The sequence below is a fragment of the Argopecten irradians genome, chromosome 14 (assembly GCF_041381155.1).
Source record: "Argopecten irradians isolate NY chromosome 14, Ai_NY, whole genome shotgun sequence".
NCBI lineage: Eukaryota > Metazoa > Mollusca > Bivalvia > Pectinida > Pectinidae > Argopecten > Argopecten irradians.
In genome coordinates this window covers 28,969,455-28,988,559 of record NC_091147.1, presented here as the reverse complement: position 1 = coordinate 28,988,559, position 19,105 = coordinate 28,969,455, and the positions used below count along the sequence as shown (strand labels likewise).

General features: G+C 38.8%; 1 protein-coding gene across 1 annotated transcript; it reads right to left on the bottom strand.

Moving 5' to 3' along the window:
• Nucleotides 1-724: 724 nt before the first annotated feature.
• On the bottom strand, nucleotides 725-18,993 carry LOC138307403 (methylosome subunit pICln-like). The gene is made up of 6 exons (XM_069248138.1): nucleotides 18,804-18,993; nucleotides 13,084-13,220; nucleotides 11,184-11,288; nucleotides 10,636-10,716; nucleotides 9,884-10,021; nucleotides 725-3,731 (listed from the first exon to the last, which is right to left on the bottom strand). The coding sequence occupies exons 1-6, from the start codon at nucleotides 18,920-18,922 to the stop codon at nucleotides 3,679-3,681; spliced, it is 633 nt and encodes a 210-aa protein (XP_069104239.1). The 5' UTR covers nucleotides 18,923-18,993; the 3' UTR covers nucleotides 725-3,678.
• Between the last annotated feature and the right edge of the window lie 112 nt (nucleotides 18,994-19,105).

The window sequence follows — 19,105 nt, the reverse complement described above, 5'->3', positions numbered from 1 at the left end:
TATACATCGATCTATTCCCAGTAAGTATACAACGTGCATATGTATTAATAATTAGTCTATATGTTACAGTTATTTCATTTGGAAAGGGAGCGAGGCATAGGTTTACTCAAAGACGAGAAGTTACCCTTAGCATATTATTTGTTTCATATTAGGTTTCAAATGAAAATAAGCTCATGTGAAAATAGTTTGGTATATATGGGTATCTCAGTTATTCACCTACTATGTATATGAAATAGCTTGACAAAGCTAGCACATTTTTTGCAAAATTGAGAACAGTATCCAGAGATAGCCCCCATTTGGGATCTTCTGTTGTAAAAATTGTTTAGCCTGCAGTAATACGCAGGAAATAAATTACGGTATTTGTGTAAAGTCAAAATAAATGAGAATAGTATTTGGAAGAATTTTTCTTACATATTCTAAATATGCATGACAAAGCTTTTCTGTCATGACAAAGCTTTTCTGTCCTGTAGATTTCACAGAAATAGTTTCCCCTTGGGATATTCCACATTTGCATATTGCAGTTATCTGCCCTTGTGGGTAGATATTGTTTGTGACATCATGTGTTCGCAAGTGTTACGTCATACTTTTCGAAGAAAACCACGCAAGTTTCTCTCACAAAATAATGACGTCTCAATAAACATCTGCCAGCACAGAGGTCATTCTGTAATATGGAAAGACAGAATAGTGCATTTTTATCAACGTGAACAAATATTAACAAAAACAATTTTGAAAAAGAATGTTTTATTACAAATAAACAACCAAGTATATAATGAATGATAACCTTCATATCTCTCATTCTCTTTCCATCTCTCAAACCTCTCTCAAACCATTGGTTCTCAGAAGTAAATGGTCATGACAAATGAACTAAAATGGTGTTGGCTCTGCCTCATTAATGAATCGATTAACAGTGAAGAGAAATGATAAATTTCTTTAACAAATAGATTATAGCACCAATTATTGATGCTGTATTTTAACTTTAAATAGTCTCCACTGTTCACCATGTTAAAATGGTTAGGTATAAACAAACTTTCGTGATCCGAGTAAATTCACAAAAGTTTATCATCGCGAATGAAAACCTATACCATATATTTATTGAAAGGAATTTTCATTTGATTTTAAATCTGTGAATGGTAATCTTCGCAATTTTGATTTGAAATGTATATCGTGAAATTTATTAGCTATGAAAATTGGTTTACAGTATTAACCAACAAATTCTTAATAAGGACAATTCCATTGCTATCCGTGACTCTTTCATAATATATATATATAATTAACTTGTGGTATGCGATGAGCCTTACCATTGGAACAAATTTAGATTGAAACTAAAAATTTTCCTAGCACACATGCAACCAACAGTTTCCAATATCCATCACATTACAGTTGAAGTTTTAAATTGTGTTAAGTAAACTGATAGCACTATTAAACAATTCCTAACAAAAGGCAAGATCTTTTAAAGTTATATGTGCCATCATTTTCATACTCATGAATCAAGAAGATATTTACTATCAAAAATTACCAATATTTTGAAAATTACATTTATACTTACAATGCATAGGTTTCTATTATACAAAGTCAAATATCAAAGAGTTAAACTGATTTTGGCAGTACTGCCAAAAGTTATGATATTTACAACCACATTGCAGTAAAATGAATATATGGTCAAATCAAGAAGCTGAGTTGTGGTCTACCATTTCATTTAACATCTTCACAATACTATCAATAAGTATTGGGTGACTTGTACGGATATTTTGTCATTTAAACATAAAGCATGAAAACAAGAAACTATCATATAATATGGTGCATACATTCTGTGTTGTAACATGTTTATAAGACATCATGTCCATGCTTTTGAATGGGTTTTACAGCTCCATTCATCAAAACTAGGTTCTCAATAGATTACTAACAACAAGAGGCCCAGAGGGCCTGTATTGCTCATCTAGTTTGTAATGTCAAGTCATGTTCTGAAGACAGGTTCATTGTTTCTTTTCTGAAGGAATTTGAACATTTACCTCTTATTTCCCTATTGGGCCCCGCCCCTCCTGCCCCCGGGGGGTCAGAGCCAAAATTTATACAAGTTCTGTTCCCCTTCCCCCAAGGATATTTGTGGCCAAATTTGGTTACAATCCATGCAGAACTCTAGGACAAGTAGTGATTTATAGTATTTACCTCTATTTCCCCTATTGGGCCCCACCCAGTGTTTTTCCTGGGCATTTTGGGAAATTGCCACCTGCTGAAAATTGGGAAATTTTGTGCGATAAAAGTATGAAATGAAAAATTTTAACAGTGTTTATGGAAATTTTGGAAAAGGTAGACATAAACCATTATCCTTCTCTAAGAATCAAGTGTAAGAATGTATACTAAAATACCACGTTCAGACTTGGGATTTCCAGAATTTTTTTGTTTTGTCACACAAAATAGGCGTCATCTCACTGATTTGGGAAATTTAGACATAAATTTGGGAAAAAATAACAAGAAATACAATTGGGAATGGGGCCTTATTTCAGCCCCAAATATATAGGCAGGAAAAACACTGCCACCCCTCCTGCCCCCGGGGAGTCAGAGCCAAAATTTACAAAAGTTCTGTTCCCCTTCCCCCAAGGATGTTTGTGGCCAAATTTGGTTACAATCCATGTAGAACTCTAGGACAAGTAGCAATTCATAGGATTTACCTCTATTACCCCTATTGGGCCCCGCCCTTTCTGCGCCCGGGGGGTTAGAGCCAAAATTCATACAAGTTCTGTTCCCCTTCTCCAAAGGATGTTTGTGGCCAAATTTGGTTACAATCCATGCAGAACTATAGAATAAGTAGCGATTTATAGGATTTACCTCAAATTACCTTATTGGGCCCCGCCCCTCCTGCCCGTGGGGGGGTCAGAGCCAAAATCCCAAAGGATGATTGTGGCCAAATTTATTTACAATCCATGCAGAACTCTAGGACAAGTAGCGATTTATAGGATTTACCTCAAATTCCCCTATTGGGCCCCGCCCCTCCTGCCCCTGGGGGGTCAGAGCCAAAATTTATACAGGTTCTGTTCCCCTTTCCCCAAGGATGTTTGTGGCCAAATTTGGTTACAATCCATGCAGAACTCTATGACAAGTAGCGATTTAAAAAAAATGTTGACTGACGGACGGACGGACGGACGGACGACGGACCCCGCGCCATGACATAAGCTCACCTGCCCTTCGGGCCAGGTGAGCTAAAAAAACAGCATGTCAAAATTATCATCCAGTTACAGCACATATAACTTATACAGAAAAGTACAAGCAGTCATTAGCTTTATCTTAGGACATCCATCTGCACATTACAGAGAGACCCCAACACACTGAAGGCCACCAAGAACCTGGACAGGATAATCCACAAATCTATTTTCATAAATGTCCCAATTGTAGAATTCTTACATTGGACAAGCTTATAGTACTTGCTCCAAGATTATTGGACTGACTATGGAAATAAAAAAGTCAATTCCAGACACGAGACTTATGGTGGAGATTTAGCTCAATGTGGAATAACGCCTGTCACAGAACTAGGACATCGATCCTGGTCCAGTTTGAAGATCGGTTACACATCCCCAAGGTCATCAGCTCAGTAGCTAGGGTCTACCTCAAGGTCACTGCTCCATTAGATATCAATGTTGAGGCCTCATATCAATGAAGGTCAAGGAATTTTTTTGTTGTCAGTTATTGGTCCATTTCGTCAGCATCTTCGAACTGTTCTGAAGTCACCGTAGTCCCTACAAAATACCGGGTTACATTTATGTTTTTGTAAATATGGGTTTTGGCTAAAACAGTTCCCAGAGGGATGCTGGCATCCACCTCTCAAATTGTATATGTTATCATTTTCACTCACAGATCTAGAGAGCTTTTGATATGTTATTCATCACCAAAAGTTACCAACATTTTGACAATAACAATATATAGGTCTGATTTCAACACAAGTACAAACAAGAGCTCATAATAAATTTTGGCAATACTACCTACCATTCTGTCCTTGACCATTAGGCTGACCATCGCTCTGACTACAATACGTACCATTCTGTCCTTGACCATTAGGCTGACCATCACCCTGACTACAATACCTACCATTCTGTCCTTGACCATTAGGCTGACCATCACCCTGACTACAATACCTACCATTCTGTCCTTGACCATTAGGCTGACCATCACCCTGACTACAATACCTACCATTCTGTCCTTGACCATTAGGCTGACCATCACCCTGACTACAATACCTACCATTCTGTACTTGACCATTAGGCTGACCATCACCCTGACTACAATACCTACCATTCTGTACTTGACCATTAGGCTGACCATCACCCTGACTACAATACCTACCATTCTGTACTTGACTGTTAGGCTGACCATACACCCTGACTACAATACCTACCATTCTGTACTTGACTGTTAGGCTGACCATCACCCTGACTACAATACCTACCATTCTGTCCTTGACCATTAGGCTGACCATCACCCTGACTACAATACCTACCATTCTGTACTTGACCATTAGGCTGACCATCACCCTGACTACAATACCTACCATTCTGTACTTGACTGTTAATTAGGCTGACCATCACCCTGACTACAATACCTACCATTCTGTCCTTGATCGTTAGGCTGACCATCACCCTGACTACAATACCTACCATTCTGTACTTGACTGTTAGGCTGACCATCACCCTGACTACAATACCTACCATTCTGTACTTGACTGTTAGGCTGACCATCACCCTGACTACAATACCTACCATTCTGTACTTGACCGTTAGGCTGACCATCACCCTGACTACAATACCTACCATTCTGTACTTGACTGTTAGGCTGACCATCACCCTGACTACAATACCTACCATTCTGTACTTGACTGTTAGGCTGACCATCACCCTGACTACAATACCTACCATTCTGTACTTGACTGTTAGGCTGACCATCACCCTGACTACAATACCTACCATTCTGTACTTGACTGTTAGGCTGACCATCACCCTGACTACAATACCTACCATTCTGTACTTGACTGTTAGGCTGACCACCACCATGACTACAATACCTACCGTTCTGTACTTGACCGTTAGGCTGACCATCACCCTGACTACAATACCTACCATTCTGTACTTGACCTTAGGCTGACCATCACCCTGACTACAATACCTACCATTCTGTACTTGACGTTAGGCTGACCATCACCCTGACTACAATACCTACATTCTGTACTTGACTGTTAGGCTGACCATCACCCTGACTACAATACCTACCATTCTGTACTTGACTGTTAGGCTGACCATCACCCTGACTACAATACCTACCATTCTGTACTTGACTGTTAGGCTGACCATCACCCTGACTACAATACCTACCATTCTGTACTTGACTGTTAGGCTGACCATCACCCTGACTACAATACCTACCATTCTGTACTTGACTGTTAGGCTGACCATCACCCTGACTACAATACCTACCATTCTGTATTGACTGTTAGGCTGACCATCACCCTGACTACAATACCTACCATTCTGTACTTGACTGTTAGGCTGACCATCACCCTGACTACAATACCTACCATTCTGTACTTGACTGTTAGGCTGACCATCGCCCTGACTACAATACCTACCATTCTGTACTTGACTGTTAGGCTGACCATCACCCTGACTACAATACCTACCATTCTGTACTTGACTGTTAGGCTGACCATCACCCTGACTACAATACCTACCATTCTGTACTTGACTGTTAGGCTGACCATCACCCTGACTACAATACCTACCTTCTGTACTTGACTGTTAGGCTGACCATCACCCTGACTACAATACCTACCATTCTGTACTTGACTGTTAGGCTGACCATCACCCTGACTACAATACCTACCATTCTGTACTTGACTGTTAGGCTGACCATCACCCTGACTACAATACCTACCATTCTGTACTTGACTGTTAGGCTGACCATCACCCTGACTACAATACCTACCATTCTGTACTTGACTGTTAGGCTGACCATCACCCTGACTACAATACCTACCATTCTGTACTTGACTGTTAGGCTGACCATCACCCTGACTACAATACCTACCATTCTGTACTTGACTGTTAGGCTGACCATCACCCTGACTACAATACCTACCATTCTGTACTTGACTGTTAGGCTGACCATCACCCTGACTACAATACCTACCATTCTGTATTGACTGTTAGGCTGACCATCACCCTGACTACAATACCTACCATTCTGTACTTGACTGTTAGGCTGACCATCACCCTGACTACAATACCTACCATTCTGTACTTGACTGTTAATTAGGCTGACCATCACCCTGACTACAATACCTACCATTCTGTCCTTGACCATTAGGCTGACCATCGCCCTGACTACAATACGTACCATTCTGTACTTGACCGTTAGGCTGACCATCACCCTGACTACAATACCTACCGTTCTGTACTTGACCGTTAGGCTGACCATCACCCTGACTACAATACCTACCATTCTGTACTTGACTGTTAGGCTGACCATCACCCTGACTACAATACCTACCATTCTGTACTTGACTGTTAGGCTGACCATCACCCTGACTACAATACCTACCATTCTGTACTTGACTGTTAGGCTGACCATCACCCTGACTACAATACCTACCATTCTGTACTTGACTGTTAGGCTGACCATCACCCTGACTACAATACCTACCATTCTGTACTTGACTGTTAGGCTGACCATCACCCTGACTACAATACCTACCATTCTGTACTTGACTGTTAGGCTGACCATCACCCTGACTACAATACCTACCATTCTGTACTTGACTGTTAGGCTGACCATCGCCCTGACTACAATACCTACCATTCTGTACTTGACTGTTAGGCTGACCATCACTCTGACTACAATACCTACCCATTCTGTATTGACTGTTAGGCTGACCATCACCCTGACTACAATACCTACCATTCTGTACTTGACTGTTAGGCTGACCATCACCCTGACTACAATACCTACCATTCTGTACTTGACTGTTAGGCTGACCATCACCCTGACTACAATACCTACCATTCTGTACTTGACTGTTAGGCTGACCATCACCCTGACTACAATACCTACCATTCTGTACTTGACTGTTAGGCTGACCATCACCCTGACTACAATACCTACCATTCTGTACTTGACTGTTAGGCTGACCATCACCCTGACTACAATACCTACCATTCTGTACTTGACTGTTAGGCTGACCATCACCCTGACTACAATACCTACCATTCTGTACTTGACTGTTAGGCTGACCATCACCCTGACTACAATACCTACCATTCTGTACTTGACTGTTAGGCTGACCATCACCCTGACTACAATACCTACCATTCTGTACTTGACTGTTAGGCTGACCATCACCCTGACTACAATACCTACCGTTCTGTACTTGACTGTTAGGCTGACCATCACCCTGACTACAATACCTACCATTCTGTACTTGACTGTTAGGCTGACCATCACCCTGACTACAATACCTACCATTCTGTACTTGACTGTTAGGCTGACCATCACCCTGACTACAATACCTACCATTCTGTATTGACTGTTAGGCTGACCATCACCCTGACTACAATACCTACCATTCTGTACTTGACTGTTAGGCTGACCATCACCCTGACTACAATACCTACCATTCTGTATTGACTGTTAGGCTGACCATCACCCTGACTACAATACCTACCTTCTGTATTGACTGTTAGGCTGACCATCCCCTGACTACAATACCTACTTCTGTATTGACTGTTAGGCTGACCATCACCCTGACTACAATACCTACCATTCTGTACTTGACTGTTAGGCTGACCATCACCCTGACTACAATACCTACCATTCTGTATTGACTGTTAGGCTGACCATCACCCTGACTACAATACCTACCATTCTGTATTGACTGTTAGGCTGACCATCACCCTGACTACAATACCTACCATTCTGTATTGACCGTTAGGCTGACCATCACCCTGACTACAATACCTACCATTCTGTATTGACTGTTAGGCTGACCATTCCCTGACTACAATACCTACCTCTGTACTTGACTGTTAGGCTGACCATCCCGACTACAATACCTACCATTCTGTATTGACTGTTAGGCTGACCATCACGACTACAATACCTACCATTCTGTACTTGACTGTTAGGCTGACCATCACCCTGACTACAATACCTACCATTCTGTATTGACTGTTAGGCTGACCATCACCCTGACTACAATACCTACCATTCTGTACTTGACTGTTAGGCTGACCATCACCCTGACTACAATACCTACCATTCTGTACTTGACTGTTAGGCTGACCATCACCCTGACTACAATACCTACCATTCTGTATTGACTGTTAGGCTGACCATCACCCTGACTACAATACCTACCATTCTGTACTTGACTGTTAGGCTGACCATCACCCTGACTACAATACCTACCATTCTGTACTTGACTGTTAGGCTGACCATCACCCTGACTACAATACCTACCATTCTGTACTTGACTGTTAGGCTGACCATCACCCTGACTACAATACCTACCATTCTGTACTTGACTGTTAGGCTGACCATCACCCTGACTACAATACCTACCATTCTGTATTGACTGTTAGGCTGACCATCACCCTGACTACAATACCTACCATTCTGTACTTGACTGTTAGGCTGACCATCACCCTGACTACAATACCTACCATTCTGTACTTGACCGTTAGGCTGACCATCACCCTGACTACAATACCTACCATTCTGTACTTGACTGTTAGGCTGACCATCACCCTGACTACAATACCTACCATTCTGTATTGACTGTTAGGCTGACCATCACCCTGACTACAATACCTACCATTCTGTACTTGACCGTTAGGCTGACCATCACCCTGACTACAATACCTACCATTCTGTATTGACTGTTAGGCTGACCATCACCCTGACTACAATACCTACCATTCTGTACTTGACTGTTAGGCTGACCATCGCCCTGACTACAATACCTACCATTCTGTATTGACTGTTAGGCTGACCATCACCCTGACTACAATACCTACCATTCTGTACTTGACTGTTAGGCTGACCATCACCCTGACTACAATACCTACCATTCTGTACTTGACCTGTTAGGCTGACCATCACCCTGACTACAATACCTACCATTCTGTACTTGACCTTAGGCTGACCATCACCCTGACTACAATACCTACCATACTGTACTTGACCGTTAGGCTGACCATCACCCTGACTACAATACCTACCATTCTGTACTTGACCATTAGGCTGACCATCACCCTGACTACAATACCTACCATTCTGTACTTGACCATTAGGCTGACCATCACCCTGACTACAATACCTACCGTTCTGTACTTGACCGTTAGGCTGACCATCACCCTGACTACAATACCTACCATTCTGTACTTGACCGTTAGGCTGACCATCACCCTGACTACAATACCTACCATTCTGTACTTGACTGTTAGGCTGACCATCACCCTGACTACAATACCTACCATTCTGTACTTGACCGTTAGGCTGACCATCACCCTGACTACAATACCTACCATTCTGTACTTGACCGTTAGGCTGACCATCACCCTGACTACAATACCTACCATTCTGTACTTGACCGTTAGGCTGACCACCATTCTGTACTTGACCGTTAGGCTGACCATCACCCTGACTACAATACCTACCATTCTGTACTTGACCGTTAGGCTGACCATCACCCTGACTACAATACCTACCATTCTGTACTTGACCGTTAGGCTGACCATTACCCTGACTACAATACCTACCATTAGGCTGACCATTACCCTGACTACAATACCTACCATTCTGTATTGACTGTTAGGCTGACCATTACCCTGACTACCATACGTACCATTTTGTACTTGACCATTAGGCTGACCATCGCCCTGACCAGATATAAGTAGGTTCTCCAGGTGCTGTAATGTAGCCTGACCTTGTTGAGTTAGGTGGTCATATCCCTCGTCGCCATGGTAATATACCATATCTTCCTCTGTAACATAATACATAGGTTATAGTTACACTTTCACTGCTACCCCACTAAGTAACCTTACCAAACACAGTTGGCATTCACCAGTACATTAACTGCCATTTGCTTATTTTGATATAAGTATCATAGTGATGTAACAACTGTCGTGCCAGTGATCACGCATCTTTGCTAACAAAGAGTTAATATTAAAATTATTATCCAGTACCAGTTACTGTGTTGAAACCATTGTTGACAATAATGAATTGTTAAACTCATTGCAGATATAAAATCTCTGTAAGTGCTAATAAGCTTCATTAATTGTCACTGTCCAGTTGGCATTCATACTCCCATATTTGACAATTGAATGCAGTTCATTGCTTAAATCAACGGGTTATTAACAAATCATAGTCTTCCTGTAATTCTAATTACTTTATTGTGACAATTCCTGACAAAATTAAACTCTTAAATATCAATTGAAAAGAAAACCGAGAATTTGACTCATATATATAGCAGATTTTTTGTTGATGTTTATTACCTTTTAATGCAAAAATATGGAATCTGTTATAATATGTACACAGGTAAATATTTATCTGAATTTGTATACATCCTAAAGCTGTCTTTGTCAGTGATGTCCTTACCTTGTTCAGCCTCTGAATCTGTATCTTGTTCATCAGGGTGGAGGGCCTGACAGTCCGACATGGAGGTAAATAAGGTCTGCACTGTAAAAAGATATACACATTTCAGTTAGTGATGTAAACAATTTCTGTTTAAAAAATCACAATTACTGAATCATGATAACTATCTTAATATACATATGCTATTACATGAATAAATATATATATCAGAATTTGCGCTGAAATGAGGTCCTTTTGCATATGTCACTAGTTTAATATTGCCTGGAGCGAATTTCATTGGCTGGAAATGACAGGAAAAATGACATGACGTAAGGATTTCGAATATTTTGTAATTATGTGAAAAAAAGCATCTTAAATTTGTGTTCATTTTTATATGAGATTTTATGAAACTCGTCTCAAAGTTTTAATTTTTGCTCGGCAAGGCTCGAAAAAACAAAAACTTCTTACACTTGTTTCATAAAATCTCATATAAAATGAACACTCATTTAAGATCCTATATATCAATAAGACCATGTAACAAGTTTTCAGTATGAGGTAAGCTGTATACTCACGTGAGTTTTTATCGGAGGGTACAAAGCGTACCTCTGTGATGACCTGACTCTGATCCTCCTCTTCCTCCTCCTCGCTGTCCTGACGCTCCGACGGATCAACTGCTGCTGTAACGGTAATAAAGAAATGCCAAGGATTTATATTTTTGTACTGCATTTAATCATTCAAACGTTTGAATTAAAGGTAAGTCAACTTGATATCTTGAAAAGGGATGTAACAGAGTATCTTCAGAAGTACAGATATCCAGGCTTATAAATAGGCCAAATGAAACAAGATCTAATTGCGATGGATGCCGTCACATTAAGTTCCCCACATCTCCACAGAGCCTAATTTGACAAGAGTGACCTCCCTTGAATAATGATGTGACATTGTTTTACCAGTTAATAAATATTATTTCGCAGAAGAAAAATGCTTTTTGAAAAGTCACAGCATTTAAAGTTAATATATTTAAAGGCACAGCAATGTCTGTAATTGTTGTATTAGATTTGTGTTCTCAACCATGTTCCTTTTTGTTCAATTTGACCAATTGCATGCCTTGACGGCCATCGGGGTTCAAAAATTTGTCTTTTATTTTCAAAATGGCAGCTGTAATAAGGATTATCTCAGGATCATTCATTTTATATAGCGTTATATCAATGTAAATTATATCATTTATATCAGAAAAAAACAAAATAATAACAAAAACTTAACAAAAACTAATAAAAGTGGACCTAAAATGGATCCCTGATGAACTCCAGAACAAGGTAGGAAATTTGAAACAGTCAATTTTTTAAAAAAAATTTTTTGCATAATTATGGTATTTTTTCACTTCAAAAATTTAGAATCTGATTTAAACTACATATTGAAACCAATTCCAAGCAAATCAGACCAGTAGTTAAATGTCCATAAGTAGTTCAATTTGGAACAATAAAAGGCTGTGGTGGCCATCTTGGAGACTGGTTGGAAATAATGAAACCAGTCGACACATCTTCAGGTCACTAGAAATGACCTCCCAAAATTTCATGGCAATCCGACTTAAGTTTTTGAGAAAATGGTCGGACAAAGTTGCAGCGGAAAAAGAAGAACCAGAAGAAGAATAATGATAAGAAATGGAGCAAACACAATAAGTTCCCCAACTCCTATGGGGGAACTTAATAATATATGTATTTCCAGTAACATCCTTTAAAACAGTTAGGGAGGTTAGTTTGTTTTTAATTTTTTTTCTTTTCATCTGAGTTTTCTTGCAATAAAACTAAAAGGCCCAGAGGGCCTGTATCGCTCACCTGGTTTGTAATGTCAAGCAATGTTCTGAATACAGGACCATTGTTTCTTTTGTGAAGGAAGATTTGCCTCTATATTCCCTGTTGGGCCCTAATCTTTCTGCTCCAGAGGGTCAAAGCCAAAATTTATACAGATTCAGTTCCCCTTCCCCCCAAGGATGTTTCTGGCCAAAATTGGTTTACAATCCATGCTAAACTCTATGACTATATAGTAGCAATTTAAAGGATTTACCTTTATTTCCCCTATTCCGGGTGGTCAGAACCAAAATATAGATAAACTCTGACCCCTTCCTTAGAGGATGTCTGTGGCCAAAATTGGTTACAATCCATGCAGAACTCTATGACAAGTAGCAATTTAAATGATTTACCTCTATTTCCCCTATTGGGCCCCGCCCCTCCTGCCCCCGGGGGGTCAGAGCCAAAATTTATACAAGTTCTGTTCCCCTTCCCCCAAGGATGTTTGTGGCCAAATTTGGTTACAATCCATGCAGAACTCTATGACAAGTAGCGATTTAAAGGAAATGTTGACGGACAGACGGACGACGGACGCCGACGGACGACGGACGCCGCGCCATGCCATAAGCTCACCGGCCCTTTGGGCCAGGGGAGCTAAAAACTATTTTAGGAAGTTTGTAGTTCTTACCTGGTAGTTTACCTTCTATCATCAGGTATAAACATTCCTGAGGAAAAGCTGAGGTATCTCTGGAGAGGGCGTGTAGACTGATTTTAGGGTAATCCAGAGAGAAACCTTTCCCCTCAGCATTAAGCCAGGCTACAACACTGCAATGATACGTGTAAATGGTTTTATTAATTTATGCTCACATATAGGTCATATTAACCTGCATGCTCTTTAAATAATCTAATTAGAGTTAGATTTGTAATTCTGCTCCACTACAATACTGTACAGTACTAGTATGCTCCAATAGAAGATCTAATAACTCCTGTTCGGGGTCAACTTATGATACATATGAAATCTTTGATGTGATTGATTCTTTTGGAAGTATAAACAGCTTCTAGAACATAATAAGGTGTTCCGATTCTAGGCCTGACGTCATGTGGAAAAATTTTATAAGTCTTTTTACAGGCTTTTAACAAAATAAGAGACTTAGACATGAATCATGCATTTGAAATAGGAGCAAGACAATGTGTGGCCTGACGAAATTGTACAGTGAACTCTGGATTCTAGATAAATGTTCTTTGAACTTCTTTCATTTGAAAGTTAGCTGTAGTAAGAGCAGTAAAATACATATGACTCAGGGGTTTCAATATCAGGCGGTACCCGGTACTTTTTGCCGGCTGAACCTAGCTGTGGTACCTCCTGATTGGGGCTAAATTACATTAGATAGCATACAGATGGTATAGAAAAGTACCCCCTGAAATTGCAATTGTACCGCCTCTCCTGAAAGATAATGAAACCCCTGATAACTGCGGTTCACACTCCAGATCCTCTGAACACTAGCATTGTTAGTAACAATAATCAGTTGCCCTTTTGTGTAATTATTTAGTTGCCTAATTTCAGCACTGTGCTCAACCTGTTTCTAGGCAAATATAGCAGCTACTACTTATCAGTGAAAGCACTTCCAACTTTTTTGAAATTTAAGTCAAATTTAAACAAAGCAAAAACAGCCTTTTCTCTAATCCATACTCCAATTGGGATATATAAGAATTTGCAAGGTAGTGATGTCCCTGGCCTACACATACGGTGTTTGAATTGTAGGCTCTCGGTTCTGTCCCCTGGCTGAGACACACCATTTGGGTAACTATCACTTACAATTTAACTATTGCTAATGGCACAATTGGGCAAAACATTATTGCAATAGAATAATTATTGCAGACTACAATCGCAGTAGTCAGTATTGCTAGAGTCAGTGGCAACTCAAGCACATGGACAATCATGATCAAGAACAATGTCGTGTGTTTATTGATTGAATAGCATGGAATAAGTGATATTTTATCATGACTGTTACTCTGTTACTGTGTCAATCCTTTGCGAGTTACATCATTTTAGTCCAAAATATCTGACTATTAAAACTACCGTATTTTCCGTAGTATAAGCCGCGACTTTTCCCCCTGAAAATCGGGAGTGCAGCTTATACACCAGTGTGGCTTATCTGTGGACGAAAACCAAAATCTGACGATGTTTTTGCATTATTACATAGTGATTTACATGTGAAAATCGTAAGTTTTACTCGCCAGTTTTGTAAAGTTATACATCGAAAAAATGACTATAAAAGTGTTTAAACGATATAATATGTGATGAAAATATCATCAAGATAAAAATAATAACCTACCAGATACATGTTCAATCGTAGAATTAAGGAAAACAAGGCCGCAGCAACAAACAGAAGCGTGCAACAAAGATGGCAGTGACAGTTTGCCACGGCATGTTTAGTAAAAAACAAATGCGATGGCCTGTTTATACATACCATATAATCTAAAACACTTGATGTTACTTCAATGCAATTCACACGAGTTCTATTTCTTCTCCAGAAATATACATTTTTCTCATATTTTACTGAATTTTACGAACAGCTTCACAAATTACATATCAACAGTAAGACTGACAGTTAGCCAGGGTATATACCAACAATTAATGAAATTAGTTCTGTTCAATTGCAGCACAGTAATGAGTTTTAGGCTTGCAAAATATCACTGTTTAAAGCCTTTACATGAACCTTAACATGTGTATTTCTTGGAATCCTGTCGCTGTGATTTCAACGAAATAATCGACAATCAAGTTTATATGCGTGAATTACATGTAAAATAAGCTCATATGCATACTGAAGAAAGTATTTTAACTGGCATGCTGAAATATGAGAGAGAGTAAGCGTGAATTCGTACGGCCGCCATGTTTGTTTACACACAAGTAGGCTTATACGTAACGGCAGAGTAAACAACGTACAGAAACATGACCAAATCTATTTTGCTAAAGATATTTACATCATAGTGAGTTTTATTTGTTATATATTTACAGTACAAGTTTACAGACAATTTTCATGATTCTAATCGATCGATAAGCATTACCATACTTCATTAGAGATTGATCGTATACACAGATGATTAGGGCTGCAACGATACACCAGTACTCCGATACGATACATATCAAAATACATGCCTCTCCTGGGTTCTCGCTAAGTTTTTTAATAGATGGTTAAAAATTACTTATAGGTGGTTGGGGGCTACAGGCCCCAGTGTTGGCCAATATTTATTTCTGACAAAAATAGCCGGTTGTAAACAAGGAAATAGACGGCTGTTTTTGCTGGCAACCGGCTTTTAACGAGAACCGTGCTCTCGATACGATTATTTTCGATACGATACTTCTTTTTTGTGTTATTTTTTGTTTTAACAGTTGTTTTTTACATCTTGATCTTAAAATGTACAACTAATGCATTAATAAATCATACCTTAAACAGAAAAAATAAAAAAGAAGAGCATTTTTTATGTTTTATGTAAACAAACATCAATATATCTCAAATAACAAAAAAGGTAAAAAAAATATAACATAAATAATGAATTAATAAAAGAGAGATGAATAACAATTAATGACTTGAGTATAAGTACCTGTAGCCAATGTAACTGTATTAAACAAAACAAAAATAAAACTGGGTTCATATATTTGTAAAACAAAAAATAAAACATTAACAAGGTTCATATATTTGTATACATTGTAGTTTGAAACATTAAAAAGCAATAATGGACTTATTTAAATTGATTGAACATGGTTCAAAATTGGACATAATTATCATTCTATTATGGACTTGTTCTCAAAACAACTAGCTATAGGCCTAAAGTACTTATAAAATCTTTTTTGACCTACTAATTAAAGATGTTCCACCACTGACAAATGATAATTTTTCACTATCAAAAACAGGAGCAGACGATTAAGTATTTTTCTTCAGTTACAAAAGTTACTTATTTTACATCATAACCACCATTGAAAAGTTTGAGCTTCTAATTTTACTTCAAGTTAAAAATATGAAAAATAATTAATTGCATCCCGAAAAAAATCCATGGCACTATATCCTATATGGAATGAAGTACTGATTGCTCATGCACCAAAGGCAAAATAAATTATTTTATATTATCTTTATGTTAATTAGACATATTTATACACGATTAAACACCAATTATTCAAGTGATGAATATCATTTATGCTCTGTCGGCGGTGGAGTATCTTTAAATTATTACATTTAATAATGTTTAGAGAAAATGTGCTCATAAAATTTCTGTACATGTCTTTTTGTACTTGTACAATTTATTGACATTTTCTATCATTACTTGATTAATAACATTTGAAATTTAATTAAATCAGGATTTGTTATACCTATCCGACTCCTTTATTATAATTACCAATACCAAAATGGCGGCCATTACGATTGCAAACTTTATGACTACTTCAGACAGTACAGGCCTATTGTACACTGCAAACGTGAGTAAATCATTAACAGTTGTTAAAAGTGTTTGCTGTTGATGTGATTCTTACTAGCTGTAGTCATAACATTTATTGTAAAGGCTTTAAAATTTGGTAGCTTGTTTCCAAAATCGGACTCAGACCGGCTGGTCGACTTCTGCAACAGACACATGTGAATAGTGACACTAGCTTACTACAAGACTTAATAGGCCCAGACTGTCAATCAAAACCGGTTGGGAGATGGTCAGAGACTGTTCACATCTATTTTGGGTGTGATCTCAGAGTCTGATTTATAATATCTTGATATGGCTAAGATTTACTGCTTCAAGTGGGAGTCTAAAGACTGCATCATATCGAACCGACACATGAAGGCTGTATCGTAAAATCGTATTGACTTACAAATATCGCGATTCAATGTGTATAGCGATGAATTGTTTCAGCCCTACAGATGGTTACGTGGGTGCATGAGCCTAACTTTTTGGTGCAGCTTATATAACGATGCGTCTTATACGTGTAGAAAACCTGAAAAATTCATAGAAAAAGGCCTCTGCGGCTTATACACAGGTGCGGCTTATTGTATGGAAAATACAGTATTGATAAATTGGCATAGAATCGGCGATTGTTATTGACTTAAGTTGAATTTGCCATCAATTGATAGAGATGAGAGACATACAATCTCAATACATTTATAGTCTGATGTATAGTTACACCCCTACCATGCATAGTCTATATGTGAAAGGGGTAACGCCCAGCAATACATGTACAGGGAGAGAGAGGACTGGTTTGCTCGGTGACCGGGTGGGGGGGTGGGGGGTAGAGCTAAAACGAATAGCAGATTTTGGTATTCCAATATTCGTTTGATGTATTCGAAAATTATTCAAATGTTCGGACCTATAAATGTCAAAGATCTTTGAAACTCCAATTTCTCCTTACTCATTCAAATTTCCCGCTCGCTACTGTACCGGAAGTAAATGGGCTTCGTCCTTTGTGTATGGAGCAAATGCATGTCGTTGCAGAGATCAATTCAACAATGTTTTACGTCAGTGCTGTGTTTATAACATCAGTATTATGAACTAAATTACCTTTATTTTACGTGCATACAATGGATTGCTGATTATTTAGGTAAAACACAGCAAAACTGTTTAACAGAATTAATGCCAGGAAAGACCGACATATGTGTAACTGTAACACGTGTGCAAGTTAGCAGTCAGTCAAAAGATCATTTTTACACTGTCTACAAACATTTTTTGCACATGCATATCAATATTTAAATAACGTAATCAACTCCTTGTTTGATATTTCATTATTTATGACGATTGAAGTATTATTTTCTCGATAACCGTCCCGCAGGGGGTCATTGGTGTGCTTGTTTGGTGTCTTCGGTTAGATGATTTAGTGAGATACATCTTTCTCTTACCCCGGACAGGGGTATACAAGCTACACAAGAAATTTGTACGTGCAATGGTATGACTTCACGACAACAGTATCAGGACGTCGCAGTATTAGTATTATAATCTCACAACAATAAAATAATGTCACAAAGACCTTGATTCATTGAGGTCAGGTCTTCCGCACTTGCATTAGTGACACATTTATTAAAGACACAAAGTGGTGCATGGAGAAAGAGAAAAAGAATCATTCACTCCCTTTGGGATGAGATAGGAGATCTCAACCCTCGGGATAAAGATTAGTAAGCCTCCAAAGGGGGTGAAAGATTCTATTTGATTATAACCTGATAACTGTATGTAGCACTATAAAAGGCGAGATCCTCTATTGGAAAGAGACCCTACACGAATATTCCTCAGCCTCCCAAAAATTACAAACACCCACACACCGCAACCATTTCACACGCGGGAGGTCTTCCTAAAATGGCTGTTAACATACAAACCAAAACAACTTATAAACATGTAGGCAGGTAGTGAATTCTTAAAAATCATTTTAGCAATGCTTACGCTTCAGTTATGTACAACGTGCCGTTCCCATACCCAGTTCCATCGATATTGACCACAGTGTCGTTTTCTGTATGTCGGATTAATTCAGCAGGAGCAGGAAAAGCTGTCAGAAGAACCATATCTGTATTTATCTGATAATTCTTTGAGAAAACGTGCTCTGTCGTACAGCGTGCGTTTGGGGAAACCCCTCATTGAAATACAACCAATCAAATTTCCCGTACGTTTCTTGTCCTTGAAACAGGATAAAGCGGATTAATTTTGTTCTATATTTAGAATTGATTTTAAATTAAATTTATACTTTT

What these genes read in the sequence shown, in the direction of transcription:
- LOC138307403 (XM_069248138.1), bottom strand. Translation starts at nt 18,922, where the DNA reads ATGGTTCTTCTGACAGCTTTTCCTGCTCCTGCTGAATTAATCCGACAT. An exon ending in GATAGAAGGTAAACTACCAG is followed by an intron (nt 11,289 to 13,083) that starts GTAAGAACTACA and finishes TTACCGTTACAG; the next exon opens with CAGCAGTTGATCCGTCGGAG. An exon ending in AGATTCAGAGGCTGAACAAG is followed by an intron (nt 10,022 to 10,635) that starts GTAAGGACATCA and finishes ATTATGTTACAG; the next exon opens with AGGAAGATATGGTATATTAC.